General features: G+C 42.2%; 1 protein-coding gene across 1 annotated transcript; it reads right to left on the bottom strand.

Annotated features, from left to right (window-relative positions):
• Positions 1–14,636: 14,636 nt before the first annotated feature.
• Positions 14,637–15,789, bottom strand: LOC117845052 (xylanase inhibitor protein 1). Its single transcript, XM_034725928.2, has one exon. The coding sequence runs from the start codon at positions 15,637–15,639 to the stop codon at positions 14,752–14,754; it is 888 nt and encodes a 295-aa protein (XP_034581819.1). The 5' UTR covers positions 15,640–15,789; the 3' UTR covers positions 14,637–14,751.
• Positions 15,790–15,909: the final 120 nt, after the last annotated feature.

Raw genomic sequence — 15,909 nt, 5'->3', positions numbered from 1 at the left:
CACGGGTTGGGAGCGATGGATAGTCCGCCTAGTCCACATGGATAGTAGCTTATTGAGTTGTGACCTTTTCATGGGGTGCTAACTCATGAGATTTTTCTCTAGTAGAAATTATTAACTCAATCCTTAAATATAGGACATTTATGATAAATTAATTAGTCTATTTTTAAACTAGTTGTAGCTTATCGTGAAAGTTATATACCGAGGATATATAGTATATCGATAGGCTATAGCTGATAGTAGGACTATAGCTGATAGTAGGATGCAATATCCGGGTGTGCATTAAGGCTCTAGGTATTATAGTTGGTATTGGTTGCCAATCCGTGTGAGGCTAAGTTTAAATTTTGGCTTATTCAAAAAATGGAGCATGGTAAAATGATAGTGTCGTGGCGGAGTCGCTAGCATAATAAGATGGATTAAAAAATAAGAAACATTATTAGGCATTGATGAAGGTATATGTTATAATGTTGTTAGAGGAATTTACATATTTTAAACATAATGAAGGTATATGATAAGGATGTATAAAATGAATTATAACTATCCAAATTAGCAATAAACAGAAATTGATCGGTGGTCATCCTTTGCAATTGGATACTTCTGATCCACAATACATGTTGAAGATCAATGTGGATGAACATTAGATAATCTCTTCAATAAGCTATCAATATGGGATACTCACTAGCAGAAAACTGGAAATTCTTGTTGGTTTGAACCTTTCCTGTCGGATGGGGAAAACCAACAGGAAACATCCTAGGAAATCCTAACGGCTTAGTAGAACCATCAGGATTGCGAAAAACCGATAGGAATGGTCTACCGGTTCCTGACGATGCGCATACAACCGATAGGAAAAGGGTTCCTGTCGGTGAAAAAACCAATGAGAAATCTTTCGCCACGGGGCGCATGCAAAAATCCATGCCAAAAAAATTCACATGCGCACGAAAACTTAACCGGTGCACTCTATCCCGTGCTACTTTACACTCGGGCCCACATATTGATGACCCAGCCAACAAATATCCACCCTTCCCTCCCTCCGAATCCTATCCCATTCGCTGCTGCCACCTCATGCCTTGGCCACTCGGCCAATGCGCACACCCCACTAACGTTGTCCCTCCCCTCCACGCCCGCCACTCCCCCGACGTTGTCCCTCCCCCAATTAACGCTGCTCCCCTAATGCCGACCCTCCCTCAACGACTGCCACTCCCCCCCCCACCATCATCCCCACAACCAATGCTCCGATGCCCTCCGCCGCCGTCACCCTCCCCCCAAGCACCGTCGCCCCCGCCTCCCCGACACACTCCTCTTTGCTCGTGGAATCCACAAGAGGCACAGGCCACACAAGAGGCACGAGAGATACAGAAGAGGCGAAGGAAGGGAGTCAGTGTCGACCACAAGATCCAATAGCGAAGCCTGCCGCCACCTCCTGCATCTCATGTGATTAATTTGTCCTCTTTCATCTGTTACTTTCAGATATAGAAGTTAATGCATTAACAATATCATGTGCCATTTTACTTGTTCATGTGTGCTTTATGGATGCCTTGATTAAGTTTTTTTTTATTTTGCTCATGTTGTGATAACCAATATGAAACATTGGATGATAACCTTTATTTTCAAATAAACACTGTGATTCCTCAATTTTAGAGAATAGATGTAGTCATAGTAGTATTGAATCACTACTGTAACAATTTGTGAATGGTAACAGTTAAAGTAAATTGGCTGAGCGTGATTGGATGTATAGAGGATGGAACCGTGGTAGGCCAACATCTGATTGGATTGACCATACAAAGAAATTCTTGGATTTTCCCTTTGCTGATCATAGTGTAGTACAATATGGTACCATTAAATGTCCTTGCTCTGTGTGTTGAAATTATTTTCAGCATGAAAAGGGTAAGGTAGAGCTACACCTATGTCAAAATGGGTTTAAAGAAAACTACAGAATTTGGACCGCACACGGTGAGAGGCGTGGCCAGCAGCAGCATGAATTTGAGGGTTTTGGTGAAATAGATGACATGGATGCTATGTTGGCTGACTTAGTTGCAGCTGCTCCATCAATAGTGGATGAGGAGCCAACAGCTGCTGCTAAGGCATTTTATAGGATGATTGCTAGTGCGGAAGAGTTAGTTCACGACCAAACAACACATTCAACTTTGTCAGCCACAGCTCGGTTGATATCTATAAAGTCACAGTGCAAACTCTACAATGCGTGTTATGATGATGTCGTGGCACTCATCCAAGAACTCTTACCTGCTGATAGTAAATTGCCAAAGGACTTCTATCGTTCAAAAAAATTGTTAGAGGATCTCGGCTTGCCTTATCAAAAGATTCATGTTTGCTACAACAATTGCATGCTTTATTATAAAGATAATAAGGATAAATAGAAATGTGACTTTTGTGATACCCCTCGCTATGTGGATGACTCAAACAAGATCCCGCGTAAAGTCTTGCACTACTTGCCCATAACAGATAGGCTACAAAGATTGTATGCACATAAGAAAACAGCAAAAATAATGCGATGGCACAAAGAAGCCCCCGTTCTATGTCTGGTAGAATGGATCACCCACGTGATGCTGAAGCTTGGCAACAGAGACAAGCCGCCGCAACAAGTGGCCTGGTCGAGCTCCTCACTGCTCCCATTGTGGAAAATCACCAATATATAATCTGTGGTTTGCCTTCAGCGCGGGATCCCTTGGCCACGCCTCGGAAATCATCCTCCTCATCTTGCTGGTCAAACATCTTCATCACTTCATCGGGGAGCTGCAGCTGCTCCGCGACTGCCTTCTGAAGGGCTCTCCTGCTCTCCCAGATTGAATAGTCGATGTGGATGACCTGCTCAAACTCTAATTCGGCCAGGGCTCTCTTCACATCTGGTGAAGTTGGGGTGGCGAAGGCTCGGAGGACAGCGGACGCCCCCCAACCCATCCCAGCCATCGAAGTTGAAGACGTTCTCTACTATACCGATGCTTCTAGTAGTATTAGCCTTTTCCTTCAGCACATCAACAATTTGTTCAGCAGCCCAGTTTATCGTGCTAGCCTCAATAACCTGCGCACATTCGCATATGCATTAGTGTTCATCGAGCATTCGGGTGATCGGTGATCACTTTTCACTTGAGATTATGGCACCCTTCCAAGCATATACTCCCTCCGTCCTCAAATATACGACATTTAGGATAAGTAAATTAGTTCATTTTTGAACTAAATAGTATTGTGTCCTAAACATTATATATTTATGAACGGATGGAGTATATATATATAGCAGTACTAACTAATAAGCACTAGTCCATCAACCCGTGCTCCCACACGGGCTAATATTTTTAAAAGCTATTATATTTAAAAATTAGTTAGAAATTAGACTTATAACTAATAATCAAAATAGTTTACCTACTACTCTCTCATTTTTTAAATACTTCAACATAATACTCATAGATGTGTACTTATCTTTATCCAATTGTGATTATTTTTTAATTAATAAATAACTCTATACACTTTTTCATCCACATTCACAGTTCCCTCCATATATTGTGTTTAGCATAAAAATCAATATTTTTTCATCACTTCCTCACATACATGTATAAATAGTCTACATGGTGACACCCCACACGTATATACCTTAACTTAGTATTTATATATTAACAATTACATAAATAGGTAATTTAGAATTATATATTAGTTTACTTTTGGACATTTTTATCTGGTGAACATGAAGATAGTTAGACTAAGATATAGGTGTTTACTTTAGGTCATTTTTAATAAAGACACACATAGGTAACTTAGATACAAATTTAGAATAGAATTTTAAGCTATGATTTATAATGATATGCATGGGTAAATTGGATAAGATTATTTTTTTTATAATGGCAGAACTTGGTAATATAAATATAGGTTTAGGGGTTTACTTTAGAATGTTTTTATAACAATAGTGGTGGGTAGCTTTTTAGAAAATAAAATAGACCAATGACTATGATTATTAGCATTTAGATGACTGATATTTGATGTTTATGATTTTTGCAAGATTTCTAGGATTGTTTTAGCGTGTCTCGTGAGAACAAATGCGGAATATCCAATAGGAAAAAAGGACACATTGCTAAAAATAACTATTATAGAATATTTTCATGATGTTTCTGATTTTTTTCTAATTTCTAGATTTTTTTTCTAACGTGTCTTGTGAGAACTAACGCGGAGTCTCCAATGGAAAAAAACGAGACCACATTGCTAAAAAAACTATTACTTGAGCTACCTCTCATTTGTTAAACGTTCAAACACAATACTTATATAGATATAATTTGTGATAGGTTTTAGTTATTAATTACTCTATAACGTTTTCATCCACATTTAAAATCCTTAACTTTTTATTTTGCATCACATGTATGCGCTTGAATTTGTTTAATGGACCCTAAGTTTATTAATCATGTGAGTCCAGGCCGCTCTTGACCGTGAGCACAACTGGTATATCAGTTTTACACTTTGCAAAGGTTGTACACTTTCACCGCAAGTCGCGTAAATGTTCAGATGAACTTTAGACCCAAACATGCTATGCAAAAGTAGGCACTTGTCACACTACCGAGGTGTGATTGCATAGGGACGCTACGAGACCTTTACAAGATTCCCTAGTAAGTAGTAACCCGCTAAGATTTCAGGTCGAAGCAGAGCATAAACCTCTCTCAAGACTACAAAGCTACCATAGCGCAGATCAGCCTGAGGGCTGAGCTATACCCCATCAATGCCTCCCTTCTTGACCTTTCATTAAGATTACCCCAAACTAGAGTCTCTAATTAATTAGCCAAGATTAGAGCATGTAGCTCTTGTGGTTGCACTATTTTCTTAGATGGTTGCTCCATGTTCCAATTAATACATGGTATTCTTGTAAATAAGCATAGATAGAAAGATGGTTAGGGACACTTGCCTTTCTCCAAAGAAAAATTGCTCTTACTACTCCTCAGCTCTTGCTCTCTTAAAACTCTTAATCTTCAAAGCTTTCAAACAACAATCCTTCTACTCAAAGCAAACATCAGCAAAAGCATACAAAACAAACAAACATAAAAACAATACACCAATCAAAGAAAATATTTAAAAGGGCGTATTAAAGGATAGGGCTCGATTCTAGTACCACGAAGGCGCATGAAACACAAGAACGATGCTATCGTTGTAAACAAACATCTATTAGGGAATCTTTGATTGCAAATGAAAAGACAGGAGCTATACGCTGCATTTATTTTTATTTAGAAAACACATGTAAAGGATACTTCTAGAAAATACCCTAAATTAGATTTAATTCAAATAATATTTGTATCTGAAAATACGATGTAAAACCGAATCAACTTTCATTTATAAATATTGATGTATAAATTATGCAATTTAAACTTTTAACTTTGAAAAATAAACTATATGTAATAACATCTAATTGCTATCTTTATATGTCGTGTTGAACTAGACAAGTTATAATTAGAAACTCATTCATGTTGATATCAATCATATTAACACTTGCTTAAAGAAAACCAATGTATAAACCTAATTAGTTTTTAATTAGAAAAACATAAGTAAATAAGTATTAATCAACATTAATATCATATTTATTATGAAAACACGAAACATGGCAAAACAACGTTGGTAAACTATAGCTGACGATTAAAAGATTAACACAGCAAGAACCGACTAGAGCGAAACTTTGGTTGAGAAGATACACTATCAAAAGATTTAGGTTCATAAAAGAAAATAAACTATGTGCTTCATACATTTTAAATGTAGAAATCAATGTCCTATGTTAGAATTAACTCATATTCTATTTATATTTTGAAAATATGAAGTAAAGCTTAGTCAAATTTTAGTTACATATGTTCATGTATAGTTTATACCACTTTGAATCATTTAATTTGGAAAAGGATGACCTTTGTGGGACCATCTAAGTGCATAACTTTATGATTTGTGTTGAACTAACCAATTTACAATTCGAAAACATATTTATATGTATATATAGTCAAATTAACATTTAATTAAGAAAACTCGAGATATAACCTATGTAACTTTTATTTAGAAAGCAAATTGAATTAACATTAATCAATTGAACATTATCATGAAAAACTGAAGTGTATCCCTAATTAGATTTTATTAGAAAATAAGCTTAATAGGTATTAATTAAATTAACATTTAATTATGAAAGCGAGGTATAACTATAATTAAATTTTATTTAGAAAACTTAGTTAAATAGCATTAGTCTAACTAATATTAACTATGAAAAACCGATATGTAAACCCTAATAAAATGTCATTAAGAAAAGGTATTCAAATAGACATTAATAAAAAAAATTTAGAATAAATTTTTAAAACACACATTATGGTAAACATCATGACTAGCGTGTAATTTATATTGAGATGAAACTATCGCAGCAAGAATGAGCTTAAATGGATATGAAACACGAGAGGTATGGTAATCTAAAGATTTAAGGGATCTATTTGTGATTTTAGGCACAGTGTGAGAAGTTTCAACCCATTTAACGCTGCTGCGAAGAATTTTCAAGTTTTTGACGGGCACGGCGAATCGAGCGAGCCAGCGGCGGTGCGCTGCTTCGACGGGTGCTTGCAGGTGGCGGCGCAGCGCGGCAAGGCGAGGACGGCGGGACGAGACGGCTGCAGCAGGGGGTCGTAAGCGTACAGGGTGGCCCTCTTTATAGGGCGTGGGCGGCCGCACGTGGCACGCATGCCAAGAAGGTGTGGCGGCAGCGCTGCCTGCCTGTGCAACTCAGGAGAGAGCTGCAGGGCAGATGGGCTTGGTTGGGCCCGAACAAGGAATCGCAGGCTCGGCCCCAAGGAGAGGTGGGGTCCACCTGCAGCAAAGGAAAAGAGGGAGAGCCGGGTAGGGTTAGGGTCTAATGGGTTGGGTCGTGTTTGCCTGGATCCGGCATGATAAGGATTTAGGGTTTTATCATTTTTCTGGAATATAATTTCCAGTGCAAAACAAACCTATGATAATTCTAGATATTATTTTTAAAGCATGAAAAATATCCAGAAAATCCTAAAAATTCCAGAAAAAATCCTAGAGATAGTTTGGGACACTAGGAGTACAGATAAAACACTTGGAGCTTGTGAAAAGGGTTCTAGAGTCTTCTAATAAATAGATTTAGCTCTAAAAAATTGAGAACAAATCCTAGAAAAAGCTGGAAAATTCTTAGAAGAACCTAGTCTTCGTCTAAACGCATTTTAACATGTTTGCACTCAATAAACACCAAGATGCATCAACATGAATGCAACATGCACATAACAACACTATTTAATTTAGAAAAACAACCACTTGTTTTTGCTATACTACTTTTCCTGTAAAAAAAAATAAATGTTGGAAAAATTTTAAAATTATGAGCAAATCATTGTTTGATTATTCTTTTTAATCACATCTTGAAATCCAAAAATTTCAGGATGTGACAATAACAAAAAAAATCCTATGCATGTTCATCAATTTAATGAGGAGCTTATAGGGAAATTCTCAAATAAAAGTATCAGAGTTTTTAATAATGTAACTGTGATATGAATTCAATGTGCTTGAGTACACATGCCACAATCCTAGATTTCATGTTGCCAACTAAAATATTAGAAAAAAAACACAAATAAGAAAAATCTGCACATGTTAAGGAAAGAGAGACAGGATGCGAGAGTCTCTTTACCTGGAGTGTGGAAGCTCAAATAGGGGAAATTGCCAGAGCATGAACCGTCTTTGCACACCTTTGTGATCCGGTAGGACTCAAGATCAATAGTGAAAAGCCCCTCATCTGTCAGCACAAAGGTGACAGTAACGCCATCCGCAAAGCCAGCTACATCAAGTGAGGCTGAGAAAACATCATGAGGAAGCAATGTCTCAATGTCAATGACTCTGCTTTGTGCCCATCCTGCATCAGTGCATCCTCATTCCCCAACAGGACGATCCTCCCTCGACCACAGGTACAGTCTGTAGTTCACCATGTTGGCGAATTCCAGTCTACCGTCCTCTGTAGCCATGAGCACAAAGAAGCATTCGGGTGGCAGGGGAATCACAGATAGCTCCCCTGTGTGCCCGAATCATACTTGAGGATACTTTTGCCATACCAAATCGATATGGTGAGCAGGGAGCTTGCGCAGAGGCCTGCTGGCTGCACGCAGCGGCCTCCGATGAGTAGACATAGACAAACGTCCTCCATCTACCAGTGGCCACCACAATGACAACTAGGAATGGTCCGCGGTGGCCGTCGAGGTGGTCACAGGCGCCAGTGAGAACGCAGAGCACAGCCGCGTTAAAGTTTTAAGGGTAGATGGACTATGGCAGCAAGGGTCGAGGGACGCGGACGAGGATATCCTATTCTCCTCCATCAGCACTGGCGGTGGGTGTGGCGGCGCCGCTATGGTGCGAGGGTTTGGTGAGCGCACTAGGGGACTGCTGACTGCAAGAGGGAGAGGAGGAATGGAATGGTCAACCAGGCTAAGGCCGTCCGCACCGATACCCGTTCCTGTAGTACAGATATAGCCTAAATTCACCTGCACCGCAGTACTGGGAGCGTCACGGTAAACAAACGGATCGGCCCCGTCCCTCTATGTCCAGTGGGTTCCTAGGGATACGCCATTGGCCTCCCGTCGCCGCCAGCCCCAACCATCCCACCCTCGCACCTGTGCTTGGAACCTAAGAGAGGTTGCGCCATCGCTTGCCGGAGGGTGCTGACGAGAGTGTGCCTCCGGCATCGCAGTGAAGAGGCCGAGTGCGGCGGCTCCGGCCGATCTGTTCAGCGCAAGAGAAGGATGCCATCCTAGAGAAGGCGGGTTCTCCGCTAGATCTGAGGGCCTCGGAGGTGGGGGAGCGAAGGAGGAGGGCCGATCCAGCGACCGGAGTAGCGTGGCTGGTGGAAACAGGCATGGAAAGATTCGACAAGAGGGCAGCCATCTGCACAAGCGGCGGCGGTGAGGTTCACCGGTTCAGGCGGGCACATTCAAGGAGTGCTCCACCGCGCGCTCCAGCCAGCGTCCTGCCCAACTCAGGTATGTCCACCCTTGCTACCCCTGCAGTTGTCCAAGATCTAGGTTGTTCATTGTCAAATCTTTTAGGGTTAGCTACATTGGATTTTGATGCTTGAGGATATTGCAGACTGCACGATCCCACTTGCTGTTTGTTGGCAATAGCTTGCTTCCATCAATACTGGCACAGGCAAATTAGCGTGCTGGCGAGCATAATTGGCACCCACCAGCATAAAGCTTTGTCGGGCTGGCGGGGGAGCGGCTGTGGCCACTGTGCTTAGCCCGCCAACGCAGTGCTCTCAAGAAAATTCAAAATTGTTTAAATACGTGGCAAATGATTTCAAAATTATTTCAAACTTTTACACATGCACATAAATATTATTTAGTGAATTTAAAAATTATTATTTCATAGATAACACAAATTATAATGAGTAGTTAGTTCACTTACACTATGGGTTGAAACACCCTATAACTCATGAGGTGTTTCAACCTATAGTGACAAGTGAACTAACTACTCATTCTCATGTGTGTTATCTATGAAATAATATTTTTTAAATTGAATAAATAACATTTATGTGCATCTGTAAAAGTTTGAAACAATTTGAAATCATTTAGTGAGTATTTAAATCCTTTTGAAATTTTTTGAAAGCATTGTGCTAGCCCGCCAGCACTGAGGCACTGTGCTAGCGGGCGGTGTTAGTGCCCACCAGCCTTGAGGCTCTCAGCTGTAAATGTGGCGCGGGAAATGAAAATTCACATCTGAGCGCGTCAGCAAAACGCACTGCCTTCTTTTTATCCGCTTGCTCTCCGTCTCTTTCTCCTCACATCCCTTTCTCCTCTCTCTCTCTCCCCCTTATCCCTTTCCTTCCTCCCGTCAGGCGACGGGCGAGTGCGTGGGCGTGCGTGGGAGCCAGTGCGGGAGCGGCGGACGGCCAGTGGACGCGCGGGCGGTGGGTGGGCGCGGGAGCCGGCGCGGGAGCGGCGTGAGGCTGGTGGGCGCTACGTGGCAGGTGGCCAGCGAGCGGCGGGCGGGCGCGGGAGCCGGCACGGGAGCGGCAGGCGCGATGGATGAGTAGCGGGCGATGAGTGGCGCAGCGGACGAGGGGCGGGCGGCGGGCGGCGGACGAGCGGTGGGCAACGAGCGGCATGGCAGACGAGCGGCGGGTGACGAGTGGCGCGGCGGGCGGCGCGCAGCGAACGATGACAGACGAGTGGTGGGGACGGGAGCAGCGATCGGTTTTATTTTCGCAAAAATATCTTGGCGGGTGGTTATGCCATCCGCCAGCACAGATCGCCATTTGTGCTGGCTCAAAGTTGCTGGCGGGTGCTAGGCCCGCCAACACAGAGCCCTTTTACCCGCCAGGAAAAATCCATTCTAGAATGGTGCATGTTGCATCTCGAAGAAAAGAACATGCTAAGGTAATTTACAGAGGCACATGGGTATTTGCAAATAAAGATCTAAATATTGTGCCTTCATCTAATAGGTACTGAACCTCAACATTCAGCCTGAACACCAGACATGCCATTCTAATGTTGGCCTTCTGCTTCATTACTAGTGCCTTCTCTGAAATGGCTTTTTTTCTGCTTCATTATGCAGCATAAGTGGCATAGGGGCATAGGGATAATGGAATTACTAGTGCCTTCTTTGAGAGTTTTTTTTGTCTTGTGTTCCTGACAAGATAATTGCAAGATCAGATAGTGGAAATGAAAATATATATATATAGATTTAGATTTAATAAAGTTAAAACTATTTGTCCGAATGTTTCTGCTTATTAGGTCATTTCTTATGCTAAATAATTTTGTATTCGGACTCTGTTTTCCATGAACAAACTTGGTGGGTTTGACCAGTTACTTGGCAAAAGTAAATTGTGCCCTACATTTAATCTAAACTTGGTGGCTCATGAGAACTTTGCATACTCACATATCATGCTTAAATCATGTCATGTGCTACCATTGATATCTTTTTCTCTAGTGATTTCAGGATGGACTGTAACTAGTCCAATGTTCCTCATGGATCACAAGGAGCTTTTCCTGATGGCAACAGTTCTCCCTACCAGGCTGCCTGGAACCTATACATATGTATGGCTACCATCTCCATCCTGGTTCCCCCAAGGATTCCAGCAGCTTCCACCCAATGTCCCAGTGATGCATCCAAGTACCAATGCTCCACAAGTGTTTCATCCGGCTGAAATGGCAGATGCATCTGTGCAAAACGATGAGATAGATGTGGAGGAAGTGCCCGTCCCTCCAGCGCTAGCTCCTACAGGAAAAGGAAGGAGGAAAAAAGTGGTCAATAGGACCAAGTTAGGCAACTTCAACCCAGACAAAGTTGTAGCCAGCAAGGGCACCGGTTCATATACTTGGCATTGTCGTGCAACCATGCGCTTCGCGGGTGCAACAATCCACATCGCAAGAAACATTTGCATGTGACCATACGGACTAGTTTTGCAAAGCTACACAGGTTGGCCATGCTACTTTGTCCATGCGTGAAGTACAGCTCTTGGTAGTACACAGGGCAGGTGAGCATTTTTTTAATTATATTTAATTAATTAAATAGTACTACTAACAATTATTACTTAATTAAAAAGTTGTATTACTAATTAGTTCACATCCCATGATTTAGAATAACCACTCTAAATGATTGTGTTATGAAGAAATGTGTTTGTTAAAATAAGATGGTAGTTAGAGATAGTTGAATAAAATATATGATAGTTGGTATAGAGTATGAGATATAGAGTAACATGGGTGCGGGAGAAATTGGTATATAGGAGAGAATCTTGATGACTAAGATAAAATATTCCTTTTAGAGTATAAAATAGAGGATGATGAGTGCGGACAGCATAAGGACCAGACTGTGCCAGGTGGGCCCAGGGAAGCAACCTGTTGGAAATATGTGCCTAGAAAGCATTCCAGATTTTATTTAGGGGAAAAACACATTGCTAAAAAACGATGCAAGCAAATAATACAAGTAAGCAGGCAACATACTATCTAGAACAAGATTGCGCAAGGAAATTACTCAATGATCCCTCGCAGAACGTGTTGAAGCAGATGTTGCAGAATCACCAAGCTCGCATGAAGACGCTGCCCAAAAACCTGATTGCCGCCCCGTGCAGGAGTCTCACGACAGTGGTTTCGGAGATCCCGCTTTCTTTCAATTTCCTTCAAGCCTGATGCATGCCGAATTCGAAGGTCAACAAGACGCAGCAAGCAGCAAGAGATTCAATACAGCGAGTGGGAAGGCGAGCGTGTCACCGCGTCCATTCAACCAGGACGTCTCCTAGTATTATAGACCTTCGTAGTGCGCGCCAGCTGCGCGTATGTGTAGCAATAGTCTCCTTCTCTCTCATTTGCACCTATTTTGCATGGAGAAGAGACTCTCATATTTAAGCAAGGCAACCTCTCTTTGAATTAGCAATATAGGACTAAAGGTTGTGCATGCTTTGGAATTTTCAGATTGGGCCACGTATGGGCCTAAATCCAACACAACCTTCTTTTAGAGCTGATCATGGCTTGCAACACACAGATACATCTTCCTCTCCCCATTATGACAGTTGATGGAAGAGCCGAAGAAGTTGGAGCTTACTCCTGATCTTCTTATAAAACAAACCTTGAATGAGAGCACCAGTACTCGCAACTTCTGAGGAGAGAGACACAGCACACAGGCGAACCAATCCTAATATCTCAAAACGTCTTTGGGGGTGCATACCTCATCCGAATGACCCCAGACAGAGCCAGGTGACTATTGCGGCCCGACTGCCCGATCAGATTAGCATAAAGATCAAACTAACCCTGCATCTTCGGTGCCTCTTGCAACCACTGCGGTAGCCACAACTGACCTTTCCCATATTAAGCCTCAGTTTCAGAATTTCAGTAAGAAAAAAAACTTGAGGAGTGAACTCTCAAGCATCTGCAATCAAGCAAGAAAATAACTCATAAGTCAATTTTGATAGTATATCTGTTTTTTCTAATCATTTACACAACTTTCATGTCTACCAGAATTCACAAAAGTCTATTGCAGAGTATTGAGGCTTAATAAGCCAAAGTCAGGTTTATAAAAATGTTTCCAGAATAAAAGAGTAAGCATTCTTGTTCCCTTACTGATTATTTGCTTAATGTTGTTAACCTTGCTTTAATATTAATCTAAACCACAGAGAGTTGGAGAACGCGACATCAGAGAAAACTGCAGCTTGCGAAAGGGTCAGAATTCTTGAAGAGAGGCTCAAAAGAGCAGACTGGGAGACTGCAGAGTGAACACCACCTTTCATGTTTCAACTACTTGCTGTCAACTGCACGTCAATAACAGGTAAACTTCATGCAAGTGTCAAACATCCAGGACTACTTTGGATTATTTTTTATAATGGTAGAGATGGATAATTTAGATATAGATTTAGGTTTTTACTTTAGAATATTTTCATAATAGGTTGGATATTTTTTTAGAAAACATAATAGATCAATGGCTATGATTACATGATTGATTCCGAATGTTTCTTAATTTATTGAGAGTTTCTAGGATATATCTTTTTGGCTGGCATGTGTCATGAGAATTGATATGGAGTCTCAAGTTCAAAAAAAAAAGGGAACACAGCTAACTGTAAAAATTTGTTACCTTAAGCTCTCTCTAGTTTATTAAATATTCTAAAACAATACTTATATAGGAATATACTTATTATCTTCATCTGATTGTGGTAGACTTTAGTTAGTAATTACTCTATAAAGTTTTCATTCAAATTTATAATCTTTCTTTTTTCACTTTGTATCGCAAGTACGTGCTTGAATTTGTTTAATGAACCTTAAGTTTGATCTATATTTTTAACATGAAAATTATCATCACTTCCTCTATATATTTATAAATGGTGACACACATCATGTATATATAACTTAATTATTATTTTCCATATAAATGGTGGAAGAAATAGATAATTTATAATCATATATTGGTATACCTTGGGGATATATTTTAATGAATATTATTTGAATTCAAATTTAGGTTACCCTATGTTATTTTTAATAACAGGGTATGTGGGTAATTTAGATGCAAATTTAAGGGGTTACTTTAAGTTGTTCTTAGTAATGTTAGCGGTGGGCAATTTAGATGCAAATTTAGAGGCTTATTTTAAATTATTTGTTGTAACGACATAAGTGGGTAATTTAGATAAAGATTAGGGGTTACTTTAGTTTAATTTATATAATGGTAGTGGTGGATAATTTAGATATAAATTTAGAGGTTACTTTAGAATATTTTCATAATGGCAAGGTGGGTAATTTTGAATAAAATATAATAGATCCAATGTCTATGATGATTTGAGTCTATGAATAGATGGCCGGATGTTTTTCTTTTTGTTGAGAATTTCTAGAATTTTTCTTTTTTCTAAAGTGTCCACCTAAGATCCTAGGTGGCTTTACATGGAGATCTCAAAAGGAGCCTCCAATTAGTAATAATAAGATAACCATTACAAATAGAGCAAATAAATAAGATTAATTAGAACAATCTAGAATGCAAAATTTCTACATTTCTAGATATTCACTCGGGCCAGAACTTCTCCATTGGGCCACTCTTCTAGTTGTTTTATGCATGGGTGGATCGGAAACTGGGCCAGAAAGGCACTGGAAAGTGGATGGGCTTTACTTTCGGCCCACGGACATCAAGCACACTGCACGCATACACACAAACACTTCATGGATATACAATCAGCTGTTTATTCTTCCCTTTATTCTTTCTGGCAAGCGCACACATACACACAAACACTTCATGGATGGATGCTGGATGGACAGATCATACTGCAGGACAAGCTCGTCAAGCGTAGTACTTGACGATGCTGGTGTAGTTGGTGAGCTTGTCGTAGTATCGGTCCCAGATCATGAACCCGCCGTAGTTGTCGGCCTTCTGCACCGACGGCGCGACGTCGTAGTAGACGTTCTTGGGGTGGACCCACCCGTGCGTCATCTCCGACGCCGTCATCCCGACGTAGAACCTCGTCGCCGGGTACGCCGCGACCCACTCGTCCCACTCCCGGTGCCAGTACGCCTCGCAGTCGGGGTCGTCGTAGATCCTGACGTGGACCCTCTCGAAGATCCCCGTGTCCACCGCCCGCTTCAGGTACCCCGCAGGCGGGAACCCGCACCGCGGCGTCGCCGTCAGGTGCAGCGGCTTCCCGGGCCCGCCGCGGATGTTGTGCTTGGCCAGCTCCAGCGCCAGCACGTCGTACCGGTCCGCCGCCGTGCCGCGCTCCAGGAACAGGTCCACGCCGTCGAGCCACGCGTCGCCGAAGGGGCGGCTGACGCCGGGCTTGTTCCCGCCGAAGTAGGCGTTCCAGAGGTGGTCGAAGAGGTCCAGCGCCGCCTTCTTGGACGGGAGCGAGTAGCCGGAGCCGAAGCCGCCGACGGAGAGCGACACCGGGATGCCCTTGTACTGGCAGTGCTTGATGTCGTCGCCGATGCCGGCGAGCGGGTGGCCGGAGAGATCCAGGTGGTACCGGCCGTGGCCGTACACGTCGAGGAAGGAGATGATGACCATGGTGTAGAGGTCGGAGTCGCAGGCCTCGCGGAGCGTGCCCTCGTCCTTGTTCCGGCCCCAGAACACGGTCACCTGGCCGGTCTTGTTCCCCGCCGCCGCCGCCTGCCCGATCACGATGGCCGCCAGGGCCATGACGGAGGCTGCTGCCCTCCACCTCGCGAGCGCCATCGTTGCTGGCTACCCTTGCTGATCACTAGCTTGATGGATCGATGGTGTGAACTGTGACGAAGTAGGTGGAATAATCGACTCCGCTTTATATAGATTATTCGAGAGGGAGACGGGAATGTGGAATTCATGGCAGCTACGGATTGATTGATTGTTGACCGGCCGGGGCAGGAAGTTTTCAGCAGCCAGCTAGCTTCTGATTATTCCCTTCTCCATCCGTGCGGAAGACTCGGAGCTTTAGCTTGGAGAACATGGAGGACAGCTCACCAGACA

The sequence above is a fragment of the Setaria viridis genome, chromosome 2 (assembly GCF_005286985.2).
Source record: "Setaria viridis chromosome 2, Setaria_viridis_v4.0, whole genome shotgun sequence".
In the NCBI taxonomy this organism is placed as follows: domain Eukaryota; kingdom Viridiplantae; phylum Streptophyta; class Magnoliopsida; order Poales; family Poaceae; genus Setaria; species Setaria viridis.
This window is presented reverse-complemented; position numbering and strand designations above follow the sequence as displayed.

Bases quoted from the DNA above. Each gene is read 5' to 3' on its own strand.
- LOC117845052 (XM_034725928.2), bottom strand. From the start codon at position 15,639: ATGGCGCTCGCGAGGTGGAGGGCAGCAGCCTCCGTCATGGCCCTGGCG.